Here is a 20544-nt window from a genome sequence, read left to right on the forward strand (position 1 = left end):
AGAGGAAAATGCAACTTGTGAATGCCCTCTTTACCTGGTCCGCCTTCAGCAGGGACCGAGAGTGATAGAGCTGTTTGTGCTCAAGACAGAGTTTCCACCACCTCGTGCACCTTTTGGTTTGACGTTAATGTCACTTCAGTGTCAGAGGTTATAGAGCGGAAGCCAACAGGAAGGACTGATAAAGCGGAAACTCTTTCCCTGAGCTGGAAGAAACACCATCAGCTGGCTGGAAAACTGAGGAAACTATTCTGAAAGGTTACATCTGAAAACATCCTTTTGTTAAGGGATCCTTCCTCTATATACTGGGAGTCTGCTTCCTGAAAAGAGCTTCTGACCTCAGCACACCATATGGGTTGCTGGAGGGTTCTCCCACACTCTGTCCTCCAATGTTGATCTTAGAGAAGTTAGTGCTGTGGTGGAGGAAGAGGGATCTGGGTCTGGGCCACTCCTGTGCCATGTTGTTCTGCTGGTGTCGTCGTGCTATGTCTCCTCTGTCCTCCAATTTTGTCACAGTGATGGACTGCAGCTCCCTCTGTGGCTTTCTCCTGTCCTGTTTATCTCTGAGAGATAAAAATTCACTGTTTTTTCCTTATCAGTGAATATTCAGCAAGCAGCGTAGCCCTTGGCTAGAAGAGACAGAGGAACATCTACAGCAAGGGCTGGAGAAACACTTGCGTTAAGGGAATTCTTAAGAAGAGAGAAAAGTTAGGTCATTTTTTTCCTTCCTTTTTTTTTTGCTGAAGAAAGGTTCCTGCTCTATCCCACACTTTTTTTTTTTCCTTTGCCATCAGCTCTGGTTCCCCTTTGAGAATGGGATGGAGGAAGCAGCTACGCTAATCTTGCTGCTGTCTTCTCCTGAATCATCTATCTTGTGCAGGCTGTCGTTTAGACTTTTGATTTGGAACAGTGGGAGGCAGGGTTCATATGGCAGTGACTGTGGCTTGTGCTGTGACTCCCTATCAGCTTTCACAGTTGACAGAGCACCACAGTTCGTTAGGATGGTGCTACTGTGTGGGGCTCCCTGTTCAGTTGTATCATCCGGCTGTCAACACTAGGGCAGGAGAAATGTACCGCAATGCACAGAATAACAGCTAGGTCCGAGCTGCTGCTTCTCCACCTTCTCTCCATGTTCTTGTGGAAGCTGACCTGTATGTTGGAGTGACGCGAACTTTCCATGCTTGGACAGTTTGGCCAAATATGGGGTACAGCATCTCTTCCTGATCAGATTAGATGAGACACGACTGACTTTTATTGCTAAAGCTCTGCATAAAACAAGCTGTAACTTTTTCTTTGAAACACTGGATTAATATACCAGGAATTAGAGCAGAAAAACAAAAGTACTCTTCATTGTGTTTGTCTTTACTCTAGAGGCATCAATACCCTCTTTGAATTTGCCTGTAATCTTCAACTTTCTGTCACCTTCTCTATTTGCTTCCCCTTTGTTAGAGAAGGTTTAGAGAGCTCACAACTAAATCTCTCCAAATATTTCTCTTCCCTTCTGCCTGTCAAACATACCACTTGCTAGTTAAATCTTAGCAGTGTTGAGGAAACTTGGCTCCAGGAGTTCCCCAGCCCAGCAGCTGCATCTGTGGAGGTGAGGCACATGCACTGCTGCATGGCTCTGGACTTCCAGCTTGCTGTGCTAAAAGTCTCAGTTTTTTGTTTTTCAGGACAGTGTCACTTTCCTCTGTAACAATATCCTTTCATCTCCTGGTTCACATGCTCCACTGCATTCTGGGATGGCCCAATACAAAGAGTGCCTTATTATGTTTGTGTATGTGTGATTCTGTTTTTTCCACATCGTTGACCTAGTGCCTTCCATGTCCTTGGTTATGCAACGACTGCGGGCTGGTTAACACTTTCCTGGCCAGCACCACTACTGTACGTCCTTCCTCCACGCGGGGCTGGCTTCCTGAACGCCTCCGAGTGTCCACCTGGCTGGGCATTAGGAATATGACCCTGCCCATCCTCCAGAGTAGGGGGTCTTCACAGCCACGACTGTGTGCGTACCGGCTCCTGTTTCTGCCCTCGCTCGCAGATGCACTCTCTTCCTTTGGTCTGTGTGACACTGCGTATCCCTTTATTGAGTGATTTTTGTTCTTTCCCCTTCCCCTCCATTGTTTTCTTGGCTACAGCTGGGCTTTGCTGATCTAAATCTGGCAGAATTTGCGGGCTCTGGATCCACTGTCCGTTGCTGCTTGCTGGAAGGATATGATACTAAGAACACCCGACAGGACAACTCCATCCTAAAGGTACGGCAGCTGGTGCGGCTACAGTGAAATCCTACTATTGAATTTGGAAAGAGCGCAGCCAGAGTGCAGTACTAGGCCTGGGAGAAGGTCCTGTTATGTACAGAGACAGGATTTTGCTTTTATGCTGCTAGTCTGACTTGGGAAGTTTCCCATTATCAGAGTTGCCCTTTGATACCTTGGCATCCGTTTGGCCAAGCGATGACCCTCGATAGCATTCTTTGTCATCAAGAAAGCGTGAACAGGAGGGGGAGGGGAAAGTTCTAAGTGCATTGTCAGGGGGGCCAGGCTGGTGTCCTGCTGAGCCACTGCGACTTGGGGTTACTGATGCCAGTGATTTGGGGCAGGGAGGGAAATACCTTGCTAAATCCCTGAAGCTGATTTCCTTTGGAAATGATCTAGGTCTTGCTAATCTTTACACCTAGCCCTTGACCTCCTGACTGTTGTGAAGTGAGGAGCTCGCCGCAGCATGGCTAACGATGTGCCTTGTCCCCCCTCTCCAGGTCATGATCGGAATGTCCCTGCTCTCGGGGGACCCCTGCTTCAAAACGTGAGTTTCTGGGTGCTCGCCCCGTTCTGGGCAGACCAGGACACCTGATTCTTTTGCCGTTCTCTGCTGGAGACTAAAATTGATGGGGAAGGGGAAAAGATGCCCTTGATATTGGGAAGTACAGGGGAAAGGTTGAAACTGGTGGTCTGGATTGTTGAATCAGCCAGAATAGCTAAGCCAGCCTGTGCTGTTGGTTTGTTCTCTGCTCTGGTTTTCCCAGCTTGGTTATTGGTTGTGCTGGTATCTTCCCTGCTAGTGTCAGTTAGGTTTTTGGAAACTAATGGACATTGATAACAAAATTCATGTTTTGCGTGAAGGACAGAATTTCTCATAGCTCTGGGGTTGGTTTCACTGACCTCCGAGAAGGGAAAGGTCAATGAAGAAAACAGTCTTGGAAATGGACACACTTCAGCACATACCACAGAGGATAAAGATCTTGACTTGAAACAGCAACAAAAATACTGCAAGGCTGAAACATTTTAGTTCTCCTTTTCTTCTACAGGGACCCAGGTTCACAATTTGTATTAATTAGCAGAGAAATTGCAGTCATGTACTTTTATTTTTAATGCATCGTGATAGGAAAGAATAAGTACAGTTAAGCTATGAAGCAGTTTTGTTGCTTAAAGAATTGTTGGGGGATCAACTAACAAACATACCGGCAATATGTGCCTTCATATTGCGTATAGCATTGCAAGACTCTGCAGTCCAAGCCAACCTGCCTTAGCATTGCTGTAAGGTGTGTGACTATACAGGACTGCCATGTGTTGATATAAATATTTTGTGTTGACTCCCAACAGTATGAGAGAAGAAAGCTTTACCTTGAGGCCATCTCTTGTAGCAGTGGTATTCTGGGCTAAAAGGTCTAATTTCGGGAGTTAGCTTAAAGTGTATAAATTAGCTTGCATTCTTGTCATAAAATGCTGCATGATTTTTGGTTGGTTGATTTTGTGAATGGTTTTTCATAGTGCTGCAGCGTTTTCTGAGTCTTTCAAACCCTAAATGCAGCGTCATCTGATTGTGAAAAATTTCTGCTTCAGAAGGAAGTGTAATAAAGAAGTTTTAGATATCTTAAACCATAACTTTGTAACAGTAACAGATGTTTTAAATCTAGGGTACTAGGATGTCTGGCAGTAATATGTCTGACAAAAATACCTGTTGCTCCTTCACTGTGGAAGCAAGTCCCCCTGTTAGAGTGCCTGAAAATTATACAGAATTGGATATATATATCTCCATTTAATATAAGTAGGGTCAGTCTGAAAGTGAAACCTCCTAATTTTCTTAAAGGATTTCTGCAGTCATTCCCATTTTTTCCTTATATGTTGACAATGTGCAAATGTCCGAAAATGGAAGCTTTGCATGTGGAATAGTCCTTGATCAGTAGAGCTTTTGAGAAATGGCACTCATTAGGGGATTAGGCAGGAATTAAACTGTGCTGAGAAATCACTTCCGAGCACTGACTTTCTGCAGCACTCGGATGAACCTCCTCCTGGGTGTCGTGCAGGAGGGCAGAGCAGGCTGAGCAGCCTGAGCTGGCAGACCCACAGGCTGCTCCGACAGCTGCTGCAGGAACAGTTTGCTTGATTAAGGCTGTAAAGGCCTTATTAACCTGCAAAGCAAAGTCCCCAAAGTACCTGGGTGCATGTAAATCACTGATAACGTGATTAGGGAGGGTTTTTTTTTTTTTCCTGGGGAAGGCATGCTGTGGGTTTCCTGAAACCTTTATGGCTGTTTGGCTGCCCTTATAAAATATTCTCAGTGCTTTATTTTTTTTTCCGAAAATATTGCAAAGGTCCTCTCATGTAGCATCTTCCCTCAGAGCTCCAAGTGAGACAAATAAAAGGTTTTTTTTTTTTCTTGCTTCTCACTTAAAAAGCATAATATGATCCGTTAGTTCCAGTTCAGACTTTGGGCTACAGGGAGGTTAGGGCTCCAACAGGAATATTCACTTTGCCACGCTGCACATGCTGTGGCTTCCACCCAAAAACACTTCTGGAGGAAGGGAGGGGGCTCCAGGCACTCACCACTCTGCCCTGCAGTCAGCATTTACAAAGGGATGTTGGGAGCACACAGAATAACCAGAAAAACAGTTTTGACAGCTGGAAAAACACTTCAGTCTCACTGAAAAGGAGGTTAATCGTCAGTTAAAAAATGGAAAGGTCATTTGATCATTGTAAAAGTACTCTCATAGGGGGATGGGGTTGCTGGGATAAAAGGTTTCTTTTTGACCTGAGCCAAAAAGGTGTAACAAAAGGGTGCTGGAATTTAGAGTGGACAACAGCAAACCAGCTCCTGTTTGTGAGGCCAGCTGGCCACTGGACACATATTGGGGGGAAAAGGGCAGTTCTGGATGGTCTTCTGGAGGATAGTGCAGGCTCTGAGCCTGTTGTCCTGTATAAATAATTGAATGGTCCCTTTTTGCCTTAATTTACCTCAGAAACTTGCTTTTCCTTGTAATGCAGTCCAGATGCAGTATGAGGTAGGGAAGACCCGAGTCTTGCATGTAGGAAAGCAAAATCCAGTGTCACTCTGTGTCGCTACTCACAGAGGGCTGCCAGCTTCCCCCCTCCCCACGAAGGGTAGGGGCAGGTGGGGGAACCCTCTTGGTAGAGCAGAGTGGGAATTGCCAGTGCGGTGGGGTGATTCCCAGTCCCTGCCTGGCAGTTTGTAACCTTCTTGGCTTCTGATTACAGGCCTCCTTCCACCGCCAAATCCATCACCATACCAGGACAGGACTCTACCCTGCAGCTGACCTGTAAGGGCGAGGGAACCACAAGCAGCAGCAGCAGCAGTTCAGCCACGATTGGCTCTCTGCGTCAGACCAAGCCAAGAACTGTCATTCTCAGCTCGGGTATGAATGCCCGTCCTGGAGTCCAATGCTTGGCTGTGCCTGGACACACTTTTGTTTTTCCCAGCAGTTGCGAGCACAGAAACTCTTTAATTTTTCATGTTTTCCCACACCCATCCTCACCCCTCTGCTCATTAAGAAAACTGAGAAAAACAAAACCATTTATTAAGTGCAACTGAGGAGAGGAAGCATGAATCTTTGCCACATGTTTCTGTTAGTGGAGATAAAGCAATTTGTTCTTTTTGCTGGGGATTTAATAATTCATGTATTGCACTCATCCCTGCTTCCCATTGTGTTTAATGACACTTAACATTGTTCTCCACTCAGCTATTCTGTTGCTCAGACTTATCTTCTAGAAAAGTTCCTCTGAAGGTTTTAGAGGTTGGTTTGAGGTCTGATGGCCTTGTTCCAGCTGCTGATGCAGAGTTCTTTGGCTTGTCTATGAGCCCGTTTTCAAGGGCACTGCATTTTGTCATAGCCTTTTTTCTTCCCAGCACACTCCAAATGTGCAGGCAGATACACTGCACCAAAACAGTGCTCTAGTCTCATCGCCTCAGTGACTTAGCAGTGTGCAAGTTCTCTTCTTAAAAAGCTGGCTAACGTGTCACACTTGTGCACTTTTGGATAAGCTTGCTGCAAGAGAGACAAGCAGGGACAACAGCAAAGGAGCAGAGGTTATGCTGAGGTTTCTGTATCAAATTCAGATGTGATTTAAATGCCATGGGCTCTCACAAGTAATAGAAGGGGAAAGGTAGTAACAGGAGAAGCACCCAAACGGAGGTTGCAATACTTTACTGCCAGTGGCCATTTGATGCTTTCTTGGTCTTAGCTTAGTACTTTTAACTATGAATAGCTTTGGATACTACCTGTCCTTCTAGATCCTTCAAGCCCCCAGAGATGCTTGCAAATTCAGGCGCTGGATGCTGGAATTAGTGATAAGCTTGACAAAGAAGCTCATTGTTGTCTCCCCTACTCCCCAACTGCTTCTAAGCTCAGCAGGGCTCTGCCAACAGACTTGCCCTTTCCTTGATCTAGCGTCCCAAGATCAACTTCCAGTCCCAGGTGATCAGCAGGCAATGTGCTGGCTTGGGTACGGTGTAAGTGGAGTGCCCTGTTGTTCCTTGGCAGGTGTCCCAGAAGAACCGGATCAGAACCTGTCCAGCCCAGAGGAAGTCTTCCACTCGGGGCACTCGCGGAACTCCAGCTACGCCAGCCAGCAGTCCAAGATCTCTGGTAACTATTGATCCGTACAGCTCTGCCAGCACTGGCCCTATCCCTTTTTCTTTCCTGCAACAAGCTTTTGTGAGAGTGATTTCCAGCCATCTCTCTCACCCTGCTCTTTAGTATCAGACTCTCCTCTTTAGTCTCTGCAGATGAACTCATAGATGTATGTCTAAACCTCTGTATATGGGAGCAGAAATGCTGAAATGCTGGTCTGAAGCTGCCCTGCCTGTTAACTGTGCTGCCAGGAAGGGGAGAAGATCTGGTTTGTAATCACGCTGTTTTTGCAGGTTACAGCACGGAGCACTCCCGTTCTTCTAGTATGTCCGACTTGACCCATCGCCGGAATACCTCCACCAGCAGCAGTGCGTCTGGAGGGCTGAGTATGACGGTGGAGTGTCCTGAGGGAGAGCGGGACCACAAACTAGAGAAGCCACCTCGCCCCCCCAGACCAGCCCTTCTGCTGGATAGACCCTCCCGGTAGGTAACTGAGGAGTAAAGTGCCTTCTCTGGGGAGGCGAGACAGAATCTACTCCTTTGTCTCCGTGCAGTGGTAGCTTGGATTGTAGCTGCTGAGAAGGAGGCTATTGCCAAGGAAAGCAGGAGAGTATCTGAAAGTCTGTGTCTTGAAAAGCCGAGTAAGTTTTCCCTTTATTTTCTCTCCCCAGGAGGAAAAAGGATTCAGTGGAGAGTCACCCAACCCGAGTGGATGACACCAGGATCGATGCTGATGATATAGTGGAGAAAATAATGCAGAGTCAGGACTTCACGGATGTCAGCAATACTGAAGGTGAGAGGATGACTCTCAAAGGGGAGGTCTTGGCTGTTCTTTTAGCAAGTCAGATCCAATCTGCCATGGACTCCCTTCTCCTTTTGACAGCAATTTGCTTTCAGTGCTTGCTAGGTGTTTCTATGGCAGGTAAACAAACCATGTGGATGTGAGATCTGCACATCCATTAGCAAATAGCGCTTGCTGCTGTTCTACACCCTACAGCAGAGGTTGAACAGTAGCTCAAACATACAGGATGAGGGGGGAAAAATACCAATTCTTCAGGGCAGTGGAAATCGGTTACATCAGCTGTCTGCACTGCTCTAGTGGCCTTCGTCCAGGGTCAGCCCAAGGGTATTTATCAAAGTAGGAGAGCACAACTGGAGGGGAAACAGCATGTCTCTGCAAAAAGGTGGGAGGAAAGGTGGGTCACAGTGTGCTGGTGATCAGGTCTGTCTGAGAGCCTAAGAAGGGGTTTTCTCCATTGCAGTCACAGCATCTGTTAAGAGAAAACTGATGATATCACCGCATTTGTTTTCATTTTCCAGTTTAGCCTAGAAATCAATCTTTTTCATCTAGGTTTTTCAGTAAGTTTTAAACCTGAGCCTAGCTTGTTATTAGTACTTCTATAGTTAGTGACCTTAAATCATCACATATGGCAACATTCTTATCATATGGGGATTTACACCTCGCCTGGCGTGGGTTAAAACTAGACTGAATGTAGCCACCTCTCGCCAGCAGAACAGCCTGAGTTTCTCCTCCAGTGAGCCTACAAAAGCAGCATGAGGCCCCATATCTCATCTGTTCAGATATGCTTAAGCTGACCAGGAACTTGCATCAATGGAATTGCCTTAAAAGAAGCAGCTGGAGGAGTAACACTGAATTATATTCTTCCAAAGCTTAATGCTGTGGTTGATTTGTACATGAGGTTCCCTTTCAGAGCAAGAAGAGGAGTTCCCAGGGGCTCTATTACTGTGGGAACACCAGAAAGCGTGCAGATGCATTCCCAGAAACACACTTGTTCCCATGCTGACCATTGTGTAACGCGGCTGGGAGGGGAGCACCTGGCAGCTGTCGGTAGTTCTGGATTTTGATGTCTTACTTTCTTTTCTATCTGCAGACAGTAACCTGAGGTTGTTTGTGAGCAGAGATGGAACAACTACATTGAGTGGTATTCAGCTGGGAAACAGGTAGGCTTCCTGAAAGGCTGACAGAGAGAGGTGCTCCGGAGAGATTAGTTAGCTCTTTATACCCAGGAAACTTTCACCTTTTGCTACAGGAGAGATTTCTAAACATCATGTGCTACGTGGTGGCTTTATTTCCCACATTAGCACCCCTGGGATCGCTCTGGTGACAGGCTACAGCTGCACTGGAGTATGAATGCAGTTCTCAGCAGGAGCTCAGAGGGTTAATGTGATCCTAGTTGTTAGATCCAAGAACAGAAGTAAGGAGTAAAAGGACAAAATGGTAGAGGTTGGTTCCTGTTTTGTTCCTACTCCTGACTGAAGGCAGGGAGCTTTGCCTCCTGCTGGCCTGCAGCAAAACTGCAGCAGCCTGGTTTATTGTCCCTTTTCCCTGCCTCCTCTGTCTTTGTCGAGGGCTTGTTCTCTCGTGAAAGACTTCTGAACAAATGAAACTTTTTCTTGCCACGATAGCTCTTGGTACAGTGTCTTGGCTAGTTGCGTTTGAGCCTTTATAGCATCTTTTGAGTTAAAAAAAAAAAAAAGGCAATAATGGTAATGCAAAGATGTGTCAAGTCAGTGACAAAATTGGGAGCAAAGCAAAGCCAGGAACACTGGCTCTTTGCGCAGGATACTCCCCCTTTCCTCTGTCCTTTAGAAGGATTCATGTGTTACACCCAGCTCTTTCAAGTGCTCTAGTGTTAGCTTGCCACGTAGCTGTCTGTTTTGTGTTATGAGGGTAGACTTCTCGCCAGACTGACTCGTTATTTTCAGTATTTTGTGTGGGGTTAGAGGGCGATGTTTGTGAGTGGAGAGCTCTGAATGAGAACTCGCTTGCTCTGAGTGACTGAGGAGAATAACCTGGCTTTCTCATCTTCTCCCCCTCTGCCTCCCCAGGGTCTCATCTGGAGTTTACGAGCCAGTGGTGATTGAAACCCACTAAATGTGAAGAACAGGGTAGAGCTGCTGGAAACAGGCCCCCTACCCAGTCCGCTGCCACATGGATGCCAACCTTTACCTCTCTTCATGCAGCATTCCAGAAGGGATTTCTCCACGCCCCTCCCCATACATTTGCACTGCAGAACTACTCCGAGACCACTCCAGATCATGCACTTTTCCCTGCGTTGGCATTACCCTTCTCTGCTTCCCGGTTCTTCCAGTGCCTACCTTCCCCCTGTTTCTGATCAGACGCAAGGTGTCTGTTGGGCTTATCCTTAGTCCTAGAGGATGTTGCTCATCTGCATCCCTCACTCCACGCCTTCACTTGCAACAGGGGACTTCTCAGCTTCTGTCTCCCCAAAACATTGGGTTATACCACTGTGAACTCTTCAAACCACTGGGGGAGGGGGAAACCATTCTAACCAAACCGAGAGCTGCTTGTTGGCGACACGGTGAAATGGCCGCTTGCAGGATGCTTTATTCCATTGACTCTGCAAGGGAACATCACCTTCCAAGGCAGCGGTTTTACTGAACAAGGTATGCTATGGTGTGCACTTCACCTTCCTACACTCAAATCCCCAAACATCCTCTTCTCATAGGAAATATCTCCCAAAAGTGCATTTCAGAAAACTACCGCAATCCAGATGGGAGGTGATAAATGGTTAAATGCTAGTGCTTGTTATACCACTAACTGCATTACGCCCTTCCACTGCTGGGCATGGAAGGGCAGTGTTCATCTATTAGCATTAGCAGGAGCACTTTAGAGGTTCCAGATTTTACCCGAAGGAGGCTTCTACTTGCTCTTCCAGGAGCGTAATCCCTGTTCGCTGGACTGATTCAGCAAATAGTCACTGTTGGAGCTTGGAATACAAAGCCTCTTTTTTTTTTTTTTTTTTTTTTTTTTTTCCTTCTCTCAGGAAGGGAACTGCCCTTCTTGGACTGTGAAAAGAATCTGTTATCCGATAGCCCTCCCCTGGGCCAGAGCAGGATGCAGTTGACTGCAGTGGTCTCTCCGTTGTGGTGGTGATTAACAATTGCCTCTCTTGGCCTGGGCCAGTAAGGGAATTGGTGTTGGTTGGCCTTTCTTGCCCTGTCAGCAGGAATCTATGCCTGAGCTGGTTCCTTTTGGGGCTGGGGAGAAGCCATTGTCTCTGCCTTCAAAGGTAGAACGGGTGTTTTCTGCTGTGTTAGCCACAAGCAGCCGTTCTTACCTGCTCCGTGGCGAGTGAACTCTTCTGACAAGGCTTCAAGCTGTTTTCTGGTTGATCTTTCAATTGCTCTTCTTTGGGTTTGGTTTCTGCAGTTGTTTGACACTTTAGCTGCCTCTTTTCCTTGCAGTGTGTGGCGGAGATGTCAGTCCCTTTCAGCTCCCACTTATAGATTCTCCTGGCAGCTGAATTGCAGACGGGGATCTATGCAGACTCCAGCTGTGGGCCGCCAGCGGGCTGTGCTTGCAGCCCTTCCTGTACAGAGACTCTCAGCCGATAAGCTATTTCTGTGTAGTGCCCTTTCCTCTTTTGCCGGTGTACTGTAGTAGCACTCAACGGCCGTGCGCTCGGAGCAATGGCACACTCCCGGGCATGGCTGGGATGCCCTCCTCTGACACACGTGTGCGTGCACACTCGCACAGGCGCACACTTGTCCCATTCAGCAAGGAAAGACTTGTAACTGATCACGTTGTTGTTCAAATTCTTAGTTATTGTAAAGCCTTTTTTTAAAGGACAAAAAAAAAAAAAAAAAAAAGGATTAATTGTGGTCTCTGTGGCCAGAATGCATGCAGATGAGCTACTGGAAAAGGGAATTTGGCAGAATGAGAAACAAGGAATGAAAGAGCCTTGATTTATATTTTTTTTTTTTTTGCCCTGCTAGCTAAGGATGGCTGCATGGGGAGGGTGCTAGGCAGTGTGGCAAAGCTATACAGCTGCTTACTCTTTCAACAGTTTCTCTCTTCGAGTCAAGAGGTTTCTTTCTGTATTTGGACAGACCACATATAGGATATGGATCTTTTTCACCCTCTCCCTTCAAAGGGAATTAAATTTGATTAGGGTAAGAAGGGGTACAGACAACACCTTGGTTTGGTTTAATGTAGGGAAAAAGTATTGGATCTTTTGAGTCTGTCTAGAACAAAAACTCTTTCACACTTGCTGGTGTTTTTTAACGATGACCTCTTCTTCATTCAGTCTGGGTAGGTTTGGCACTTGCTAGCAGGCTGGTGAGCATCCTGCCCTGTTCCTGGGATGATGCATGTCTGCAGGAAGGGGAGAACCGCTTGCTTTTCTCTCTTCCTGGGGCTCTGCCAGAAAGCCAGGCCTGGCCTGACCCTCTGCTCGGGTCAGGGTGAGGGCAGAAGCAGGCTCATGCAGCAATGGGTGTTTCTGCCCTGTCTGCGGATGGCCGTGCGGAGCTGAGGGCCGGGCTGCTCCCCAGCACAGAGCACCTGCTGCTCCCCAGGGGCCAGCGAAGCCCCTCGGGAAATCAGGTCCAACCAGGACTTGAAAGGGGCAAACACAAGCCAGGAAAGAGGCGAAAGCCCAGCTCGTTTCTGCTGCTTTGCTTCTGTTCCCATGAAAAACAATGGCAGTCACTGTCAGAGCAGTTGGGAACCCGGGGCTTTCTTCTGGGCTCCCATTGGCAAGAGTCGGCTGCTCCAAGGCGCTGGCAGCTCGGCATGTCACAAAATCCCCGGTGGGACGGAGGGAGGAATCACTTTCCAGCGAAGCAAGAGGAGGAGCAGTTGAGCTTCTCAGAAAGCTGGTCTCATCTTCCCAGGCTGGCAGAGGCGTAACCTGCTCGACCGCTTAGCTGTGGCCAACCTGGGCATGTCTGGCTTCTCTTCCAGCGGCTTGGCACATCACTGCTTGTGTTTTTGATAACTGTTTCTCATAGGGTATCTCTTCCTTGTCTCCACGTTATTATTGACTCCACAGATCCTGGTCTTTATGTAGCTTTTTAGCTCTCCTGCCCCTCGTTTTGAATAAGAAAGCAGCCCTAGTCATTCAGCCCGGTGCAGCACAGCCGGGGCTGGAGCACACAGAGCAGACCCGGAGGGAGGAAGGAGCAGTCTGTTCCTATTTCTAGATCCCACGCAGAGCTCCCGCTGCGCGTCCATCACGAGCGATGCCCCGCGGTCCCTGGCCGGTGGTGGGCGTGCGAGGCGGTGGTGATGGAAGTGGGGTCGCTTGTCCCGCAGACTCGCTGCCGTCTCTTGGGAAGCTGCGTCTCGCGAGCACTTTTTTCCTTGTGGCACCGCTGCCGTCTGGTCCTTGTTGGACTTTGAACATTTAAGAAGTGAATCAGTTTCCAGACCCAAACCGCTGGCTAGTTTCCTTTGGGGTTTTTTTTTGTCGTTGAAGTTTATTGAAATTTTTTTTTTTTTTATAAACCCAGCAGGCTGGTGGTTTTTTTGACTGCATTATTGTTTCATTGATATTTTATTCCTGGGGGGCTGAGGGGGGGACGTTCTTCCCCACATTGTTCCCCTTCTCAGGGGATTCAGAGGTGGCTTAAACAAGTAAAAGGACCTTATTGGCAAGACTCTGCATCCCCTGGGTCTCCGATGCTGGCGAGCAGGGCTGCTCACGCCTGGCTGACCCTGGAGAGCAGAGCTGGCTCTCTGCTCCAGCCTCGGGGCCAGGCGAAACGCGTAGGCTCTGCTCTCCCAGTTTCTGGACCTTTAGTTGGTGGAAGCCCATTGCAGAGAGTTGGGAAATTCAATGTAACTTTTTTACTAACCTTTTTTTTTAAAACCAGTATAAACTGAGTGAATGTCCAGAAGAATAGGCTTAATTGTGACTTGTTGAAGGAGATGGGGTTCAGTTGGAAATTGTGATGGAAAAAGGGGGAGAAGGATGTTGCTCCTCCATCTTCTTCTTTTGTATGGTTGGCACTTTAAATGGGGGCCTTCGTGCTGTCCTGACCCTCGGTGCGATGGGCAGCAGGCGTGTGATCTCCCACCCCTCGTTGCCACATCACTTTTGCCCCTTGCAGAAAGTTAATAAGCCCTTTTAAATGTTTGCTTCAGTTTTTAGAGGGTTCTGAAGCAGGCCGAGACCTGAAGAACACATATTTCATTCTCATCTTAATAGGAGGGGTTGACTTTTTATTTATTTTGTCGTTGCTGTTTCTTTTTAAACTGGTGGCTGTGCAGCTGGACTCTGCACGCGCCGTTGTGAACCTCTGGGAAAACCTCACTCCAGGTACGCTAGAGCACCTAGGTTAAACACCCCTCCTGGAGAGGGGCCCCCCCCCGCTCCCCTCCTCGCTGCCTTACCCGGGAGCTGCAAATTCACCCTCCGCCCCTCCTGCCCCGTCCCCTGCCACCCCACCTAGTCTCTAGCTGAACGAGTTCTTGCTCTGGTGACTGAGCCCTGTGGACAAGGCTGGTCCCCGGGGGCAAGTTCCTACAAACACTGCCTGGTCGCAGGTGTTTGTCCTTGAAAAGCCACTTCCTCGCTGGGGGGGGGGTGATGAGCACGAAATTCCCCCCCCCTCCCGCTTCCCTCCCGAGAGCTGCATCGTCCGTCAGCCCACCCGCGCCATCCGAGCCTGATGCCCTCCGCAGCTCGGCGTTGCATCGCCCCTGCCCCGTCGGGAGGGAGCGGACGTGGAAACCTGGGAAATAAAAAAGGAATTTGGATGAAGCTGTGAGCGAGAGGTGTGGCTGAGCCTCGTAACTTGCCTCAAACACAAGGAATAACGGTAGAGCCCGTATTTTTGTGGGGGGAGGGAGGGGAAGGGGAGATCATGTTTTATTTTCTTGAAAGTTAATTGAGCTTGGTGATCTTCAGATGAGGCGCGCACTTGATTTATATCAGATTCTATAGAGAGATTGCTGATATTTTTGGAAAGGGAATGGGTCTATGCAAACTTCCAAAATTGCTTGAAAGATAGTTTAACATTTTTTTACATTGAAATCTAAAGATAAATCTAACTTTTTTCTTAAAGCAGAAGTGCGTTTAGAAAGAGAAGCTACTTCCACTGCTCTATTTTGATGATGATTCTTGGAAAGTTTGGGCTGGAGGGAATGACTATTTTTCACCATTTTTATCTTGCTCCTCTAGTTTTTTGTTTCTTTTTCTAACGGAATGCTGTGCCGTCTTTGATTCAACAGATCGTGTTTGTATTTTCTGTATCTGGTTCCTAACGTAGAGAAATAACAAATATATGAGGAAATCAATATAATGTCAAATGTTGTTACGGTTTGGGGGAAAAATAAAGGTTTTTGGTACTTCACACTGATTCTTCTTGCTTTGTTTCTTGTTTTAAATGTATTTAAGCGTCTGCTAAGGCAGCAGAAGGGTGAGACAGGGCCTGCCGGCATGCAGGGCCCTGGAATAGGATTTAGCTTTGCCCTCCAGGATTTCCTTGGCAGCTGGGAGTGGAGATCCCTGCCAGCCCTTCCCTGCAGACGGGAGAGGGGCTGGAGAGGGGAGCTGGCCGCACAGCCCAAGTCCGGTGGAAGCAGCAGCCAGCAATCCGGGGGAAGGTGAACCGGTGCGAGTCGCTGGCGCTGTCTCGCGTCCCACCCCAGGCTGTGCTTGAGCGGCCCCGTCCCGCCCCGCTGGCAGAGCAGGGCTGGGCACCCCTGCCCAGCACCGCCTCGCCAGCCTGGCCCTGGGGGAAGGCGCCGGCAGCCCCGGGGGGCTTCCCGGAACGCCTTGTGGGCCCTCGCGGCTTGTGCCGGGGCAGCCCCTCCTCTTCCACCGCAGGCCGGCAACCCCATTAACGGAGGCTTGAGCCAAATTCGGTGTCTTGGGTACTTGCTGCTGATGCCAGCAGAGGCTGGAGGGGACCGGGGCCCCTGGGAGGAAGCGGCTTTGCCTTCCCCACCCTCCCAAAGCCTCAGCCCCGCATACTGATCAGCTACACCTCTGAGTGCCATGCAGGGTCTTCCCCTTTCCCTCAGCTGCCTCCCCTTCCTCAGACGATCCCGATCCCTTGCGTCCCGCGGCTGTTCAGTCTCGCTTTTCCCTTTCCTCCAGCTGCAGCGTGTGCGGAGAAATGGCTGGGCCGCAGGTATCTCTGCTGTTGGAGTGGGTTTTGAGCCGGTTGGTTTCGAGATGAGTCGCTTCCATCAGAACTCGCAGACAGCGGGTGGCTGATGAAACCAGAGCACCCCGCTGCCGAAGGAAACCGTCCCTCTCCTGTCACCCGGGGACGGCACCGGGGCCGCAGGAGCCTCGCCCCCACCCTTTCCCTCCACCCCCATTCAGCACAGCGTGCTTCGAGCTGTAAAAAAGGGTCTCGGTGCTGCAGGCGAGGCGCCGAAGGCACGGCGGGCTGCCGGCTCAGACCCCGCGGCGGGGGCAGCCGCCTGCCAGGCGTTACCCTCCGTGCCAGGGCCCGGGGAGGGAAGGGCTCCCCAGCACGGCGCCTGACCCTGAACAAACCTCTGAAACAGTGCAGTTTCTGCGAATTTTGCAGAATCATAGAGTCATTGAGGTTGGAAAAGACCTCTAAAATCATCGAGTCCAACCGTCGACCCAACACCCCCATGCCCACTAAACCATGTCCCTCAGCGCCTCATCTACTCGTCTTTTAAATACTTCCAGGGATGGGGGGACTCAACCACCTCCCTGGGCAGCCTGTTCCAGTGTTTAACCACTCTTTCAGTAAAGACATTTTTCCTCACGTCCAATCTAAACCTCCCCTGGCGCTACTTGAGGCCAGAAACTTGCCTTCCCCCGCTCAGGGCCCCACCCATGAAAATCCCCGGTCGATGCACCCCAGCGGGAGCTAACGTGGGGCCCGGGGGCCGCAGCGGCCGCCCCGTTCCTTCCCCGGGGGGGCCTGGTGCAGCCCGGCACAGCCCCTGCGCCGCTCGGACCCTCCCCGGCGCCCCCGCGGAGAAGGCCGGGCCGGGCCGGAGCTCCCGCCCCGGGACTACACCTCCCGTCATGCTCCGGGCGAGCCGCGCCCACGCTTCCCACGATGCCGCGGGTACCAGACCGCCCCCGCTGATTGGCCGCCTCCAGCCGAGGGGAGGCCGGGGCTGACGGAAGGCGTGCTGATTGGTGGTCGCTCCCGGAAGGGCGGTGCCGGCGGGGAGGGAGGCCGGGGCTGCCGGTCGCCATGGTGAGTGGGGTCGGGTGCGCCCCCCGCCCCGGGAGGCCGTGAGGGGCTGGCGGGCCCGGCCCGGCGGACCCTGGGCCCCTCCGGAGGCGGCGGCCCGCGGCGTGTCCCTGCTCGGCCCGTTAACACGGCGGGGCCCGGGCGGGCTCGGACTGAATCGCGGCCGGGAGCCAGCGCGGGGCCTCCTGGCTGCCCGCCCCCGGGGGGGAGGCTGGGCCCTGGCCGCCTCCCGGGGCCTTTCCGGGGCAGCGCCGGTGCCGGCGGGGGTCGGCACTTGGGAGGGCCGGGCCAGAGCTGCGGGGGTGTGAACTGGCGCGGCCGGGCGGGAGCTCCGGGAGCGCTCCCAGCGGCAGGGCCCGGCCGCTCTCCCTGCTGCCCTCGCGGTGGGGTGTTTCTGCTGCAGAGGGTCTCCCCTTCCCTTCCCGCTTCAGACCTGCGGGCGGTGCCTTCACGTAGCCTGGGGCTGAACAAACGGCAGGTGCCCGTTAACCGTTCCTGCGCAGACGCCACAGCGTGCGGGTCCCGCTCTGACCCTCGCTCCCTTTGCAGGCCACAGCGACAGACCAGGTGGTTGGATTCGGCTTGGTTGCCTTCAGCCTCGTTCTCTTCGTTTACTACACCCTCTGGATCATCGTACTGGTACGGGTCTGCTCTGGCCGTTACAATCCCAGTCGCTTCGCACTCGGGTGTTAGCCTAGGCTTTGTTTAGGTGATGATGTGTCCATGTGCCTGAAAGGGCTCTGCCTTGCCGGCTTCCTGGTTAAAAGTTTCAGGGCAGAGCTTCCTTTCTTTGCTGGCACAGCCCTTGCCCCTTCTGGGTGTGCCTGCCCTTGCCCGGGCAAGACCAAGCCCGCCCTGCTGCTCTCGGACAGGCTGTCCCGGCCAGTGTAACACCGGAGGCTCGCTCAGGCTGTCAGCGAGAGCTGAAGCCTGGTCCCTCTGGAGGTGTTGTCACTGGTGTTCACGTTCGCAGTCCTCCCGATGCCTGGTTCTGGTGGGAGATCACAGAGGGAAACATAAAAAGAGATGACTTTTGCCAAATCTGGAGCCTGGTAGGGAGGAAAGGAGTTTGGGGAATGCAGAGCTCTGGAAAAGTGATTGTGAGCCTGGTAGTTTGCCCACTTCTAAGGACATATCAGCTGGGGTCATTAGTGGTTTTCTTCCTGGAAAGAAACGTCTCCTCATGAGCTTTCCAGGTACGAGAGGCCTGGTTCAGCCTTGGGCTGATGTCGGAACTCCCGGCAGCTTCCCCTCTGAGACTTTTGGATTCCCCTCTTGCGTCTGCTTACTCTGCTGTCTGATAAGTGTTTACACGGTCCGTAGTCCTGGGAATGCGTAGGTGTGCTCGCCGCTGTGTAGGAATCCTTGCACTGCTCTCTAGCGTCCAAAGCCTTCCACTGGCCTCGGCAGAGGGATCCTGGTGGGATCGCCGTGAAGCAGAGCTGGTATCAGCCGCTCCCTTCTGCAGGGCAGCGAGTCCGGGGATTTGCTGTTGTTCAGCACCAAACGTGCCCACCCTGACACCCTGGGGCTGTGGGACCCCCCTTGCCGGCCTCGCGTAGCTGCCCCTCGTTGTCTGCTGAAGGCTGAAGCCTTTGCTGCCTGCCCGCTGTCACGTCCCTGCAGCCGCGGGCTGAGCCACGTGCAGGTCTGGGCACCTTTTTTTTTTTTCTTTTTTTCTTTAGCTATCTCCTCATGCCTGATATTTCCGTCCTGCTTTTGAAACCAGGAGGCTGCAGGTGTCGGGGACTTGCCCGGGTGTTGTGCCCACCTGCTGACACTTCTCTCTCTCTCTCCTGCAGCCCTTCATCGACAGCGACCATGGGATCCACCGGTACTTCTTGCCTAGGGAGTATGCGGTTATCATCCCTGTGGTGGCTGGGCTGCTGCTGCTGCTATTTATAGGTGAGTGTTATTTCTGTTGTTCTAATTAGAAGGTTCTAAATTAGGAAGAGAGAAGAGGGTTGCCGGGGGGTTAGCTAACGTGTGAGACTTGTGACACGCTCTCTGTGGCTCCTGCCGCAGCTCAGCCTGGCACGGGCTCTCGGGGCGTGTGTTTGTGTGTAACTTTGGCTGTTCGAGCCTCTGGACAGCGGAATTGTTTCTCACTCACTCTGCTGAGGTTCAGTTTCTCACTACAATGTGTTTTAAAAGTGCCTGTAATTGGAAGTTCTCTGGCTGAATGTGTTCTCTCTCTGGTGGTAGGCGTTTTTATAATGGTCGTGATGTGGAAGAGCAGGAAACCTGCCAAGAAATCGGACTGAAGGCCCAGCTGAGAGAGATGAGGAGAAGGCGCCCACCCTGCAGCAGCGTAGCCAGGAAAAGACTTTGCCTGCAGCACCTCCTCCAGAGCGCTCAGCGCCGAGCTGGCTGCGCTCTCCCACGTTCCTTCCTGCAGAGACGAAGCCTTCTGTAGTTTACAACTTACTGACCAAAGGGAAGCAAAACTGACCTCCGGGGCTCATCGAGAGAGGGACCGGAGGCCCGGCTGTGAGGGACCTGCTCCCCAGCTGGGGCTGCCTGTACCAGCTGTGCTTCGGCCCGTGCTGGCTAGAGGAGCTGTGGGGGTCCGGCAGCTGTAACCGCCAGAGTGCGAGTCGAGCTCTGACCCCTGCCCGCTGCTCGGCCTCTGGGTAATCCTTCCCCTATGCTCTTGCTGTGTCCAGTAGTTTGTTCCTTCTGGGGTTTTTTAAATGTTTACGTATGGTTTGTGAGGGTTTTTTTTAATGTGACTCAAGATTGAGAGGAAAGAAATGAGACTGAGCTTGGAAAAGGCAGGCTTGCATTCTCCATTTGCCTGCTGGAAGGACTAATCACGGTGCTGGTGGGCTCTTACCTTTCTGAAGAGGGACCCCTGTGAGGCCGGGCATGCAGAGGATGCAGGGACGGTGCTGCTGCTGCCCTCTGCATCCCCTCCTGCGGTCACCCCGCTGAGGGGATGGCGAGGAGATGCCCTGGGTCACAAGGAAACGTTCCGCTCCGCCGCTGATGGATGCGGCTCCCGTCACTGCTGTCAGCTGCTGGCTGGGCTCCTGCCCCCAGACAAGGCCCTGCACGCCAGCTGGGCTGGGGCTGAGCCAGCAGGCGTGGTGGCACCCTGTACTTTCCCCGCGGGGTTTTCTCTCCTGGCAGCGGCCGCTGTCCCGAGGTGCGGTGCCCTGGCAGCTCCCCCAGACCGCGACGAGCGGGATCACCCTCGATAAAGGTCCGCAAGGTCTCGGTCCCTGTCCTCCGCCCGTGCCGAGGGGGTGCCGCAGGCCTGCCGGGATGGTTTCCGCTGCGTAGCCTTGGCAGTGCCCGGGGAAGGTCCTGCCAAGGGCCCTGTCCTGCCGGAGGGGCCAGGCAGGGAAGCACCAGAGAGGACCTGGCCGGGCATACCCAGCCTCGTGCTGGCCCTGCCGTGCTGGGGGGCCGCTGCCCTGTGCCTGGGGTAGCTCCGGCAAAAGGAAGGCAGAGTTGAGGCGCTCTGATCCTTCTCGCGTGTACTGTGAACTTCCCCTACCAGACAGCAGCGTGTCCCATCGTCTCTCATCCTGCCAGGGGGTGATGCTGGTGGCTCGGGGGCACACCGGGTGCCACGGGTCTTGGGCTGAACCTGGCGGCGTGGCTGGAGCTGGTAGGTGGTCCAGAGGCGAGGCTCTGGCTGGAGGTTTGTTTCCAGCTCTTGGGGAGGCTGCCTGGCCGTGCCGGGCTGCGCACCCGCTCCGCTCGCCTGTCGC

General features: G+C 51.8%; 2 protein-coding genes across 3 annotated transcripts in view; both read left to right on the forward strand.

Annotated features, from left to right (window-relative positions):
* EEIG1 (estrogen-induced osteoclastogenesis regulator 1) overlaps positions 1-14986 on the forward strand; it is a 38878-nt gene extending 23892 nt beyond the window's left edge. For both annotated transcript variants that reach the window (XM_076355028.1, XM_076355029.1), the window contains exons 5-12: positions 2136-2252; positions 2753-2799; positions 5490-5647; positions 6773-6877; positions 7156-7345; positions 7534-7655; positions 8755-8824; positions 9713-14986. In XM_076355028.1, coding sequence (XP_076211143.1) covers positions 2136-2252; positions 2753-2799; positions 5490-5647; positions 6773-6877; positions 7156-7345; positions 7534-7655; positions 8755-8824; positions 9713-9758 — 855 coding nt within the window. In that variant the 3' untranslated portion in view covers positions 9759-14986. The remainder of the gene's footprint in view (positions 1-2135; positions 2253-2752; positions 2800-5489; positions 5648-6772; positions 6878-7155; positions 7346-7533; positions 7656-8754; positions 8825-9712) is intronic.
* Positions 14987-16798: 1812 nt separating this feature from the next.
* On the forward strand, positions 16799-19534 carry DPM2 (dolichyl-phosphate mannosyltransferase subunit 2, regulatory). Its single transcript, XM_076355367.1, has 4 exons — positions 16799-16828; positions 17375-17464; positions 18628-18730; positions 19031-19534. Exons 1-4 carry the CDS (start codon positions 16826-16828, stop codon positions 19087-19089), a joined length of 255 nt encoding a protein of 84 aa, XP_076211482.1. The 5' UTR covers positions 16799-16825; the 3' UTR covers positions 19090-19534.
* The last annotated feature ends 1010 nt before the right edge of the window (positions 19535-20544 follow it).

The sequence above is a fragment of the Aptenodytes patagonicus genome, chromosome 18 (assembly GCF_965638725.1).
Source record: "Aptenodytes patagonicus chromosome 18, bAptPat1.pri.cur, whole genome shotgun sequence".
Classification (NCBI taxonomy): Eukaryota; Metazoa; Chordata; class Aves; order Sphenisciformes; family Spheniscidae; genus Aptenodytes; species Aptenodytes patagonicus.

Bases quoted from the DNA above. Each gene is read 5' to 3' on its own strand.
- DPM2 (XM_076355367.1), top strand. The intron at 17,465-18,627 runs GTACGGGTCTGC...TCTCTCCTGCAG, and splicing joins CCCTCTGGATCATCGTACTG to CCCTTCATCGACAGCGACCA. The intron at 18,731-19,030 runs GTGAGTGTTATT...CTCTGGTGGTAG, and splicing joins GCTGCTGCTGCTATTTATAG to GCGTTTTTATAATGGTCGTG.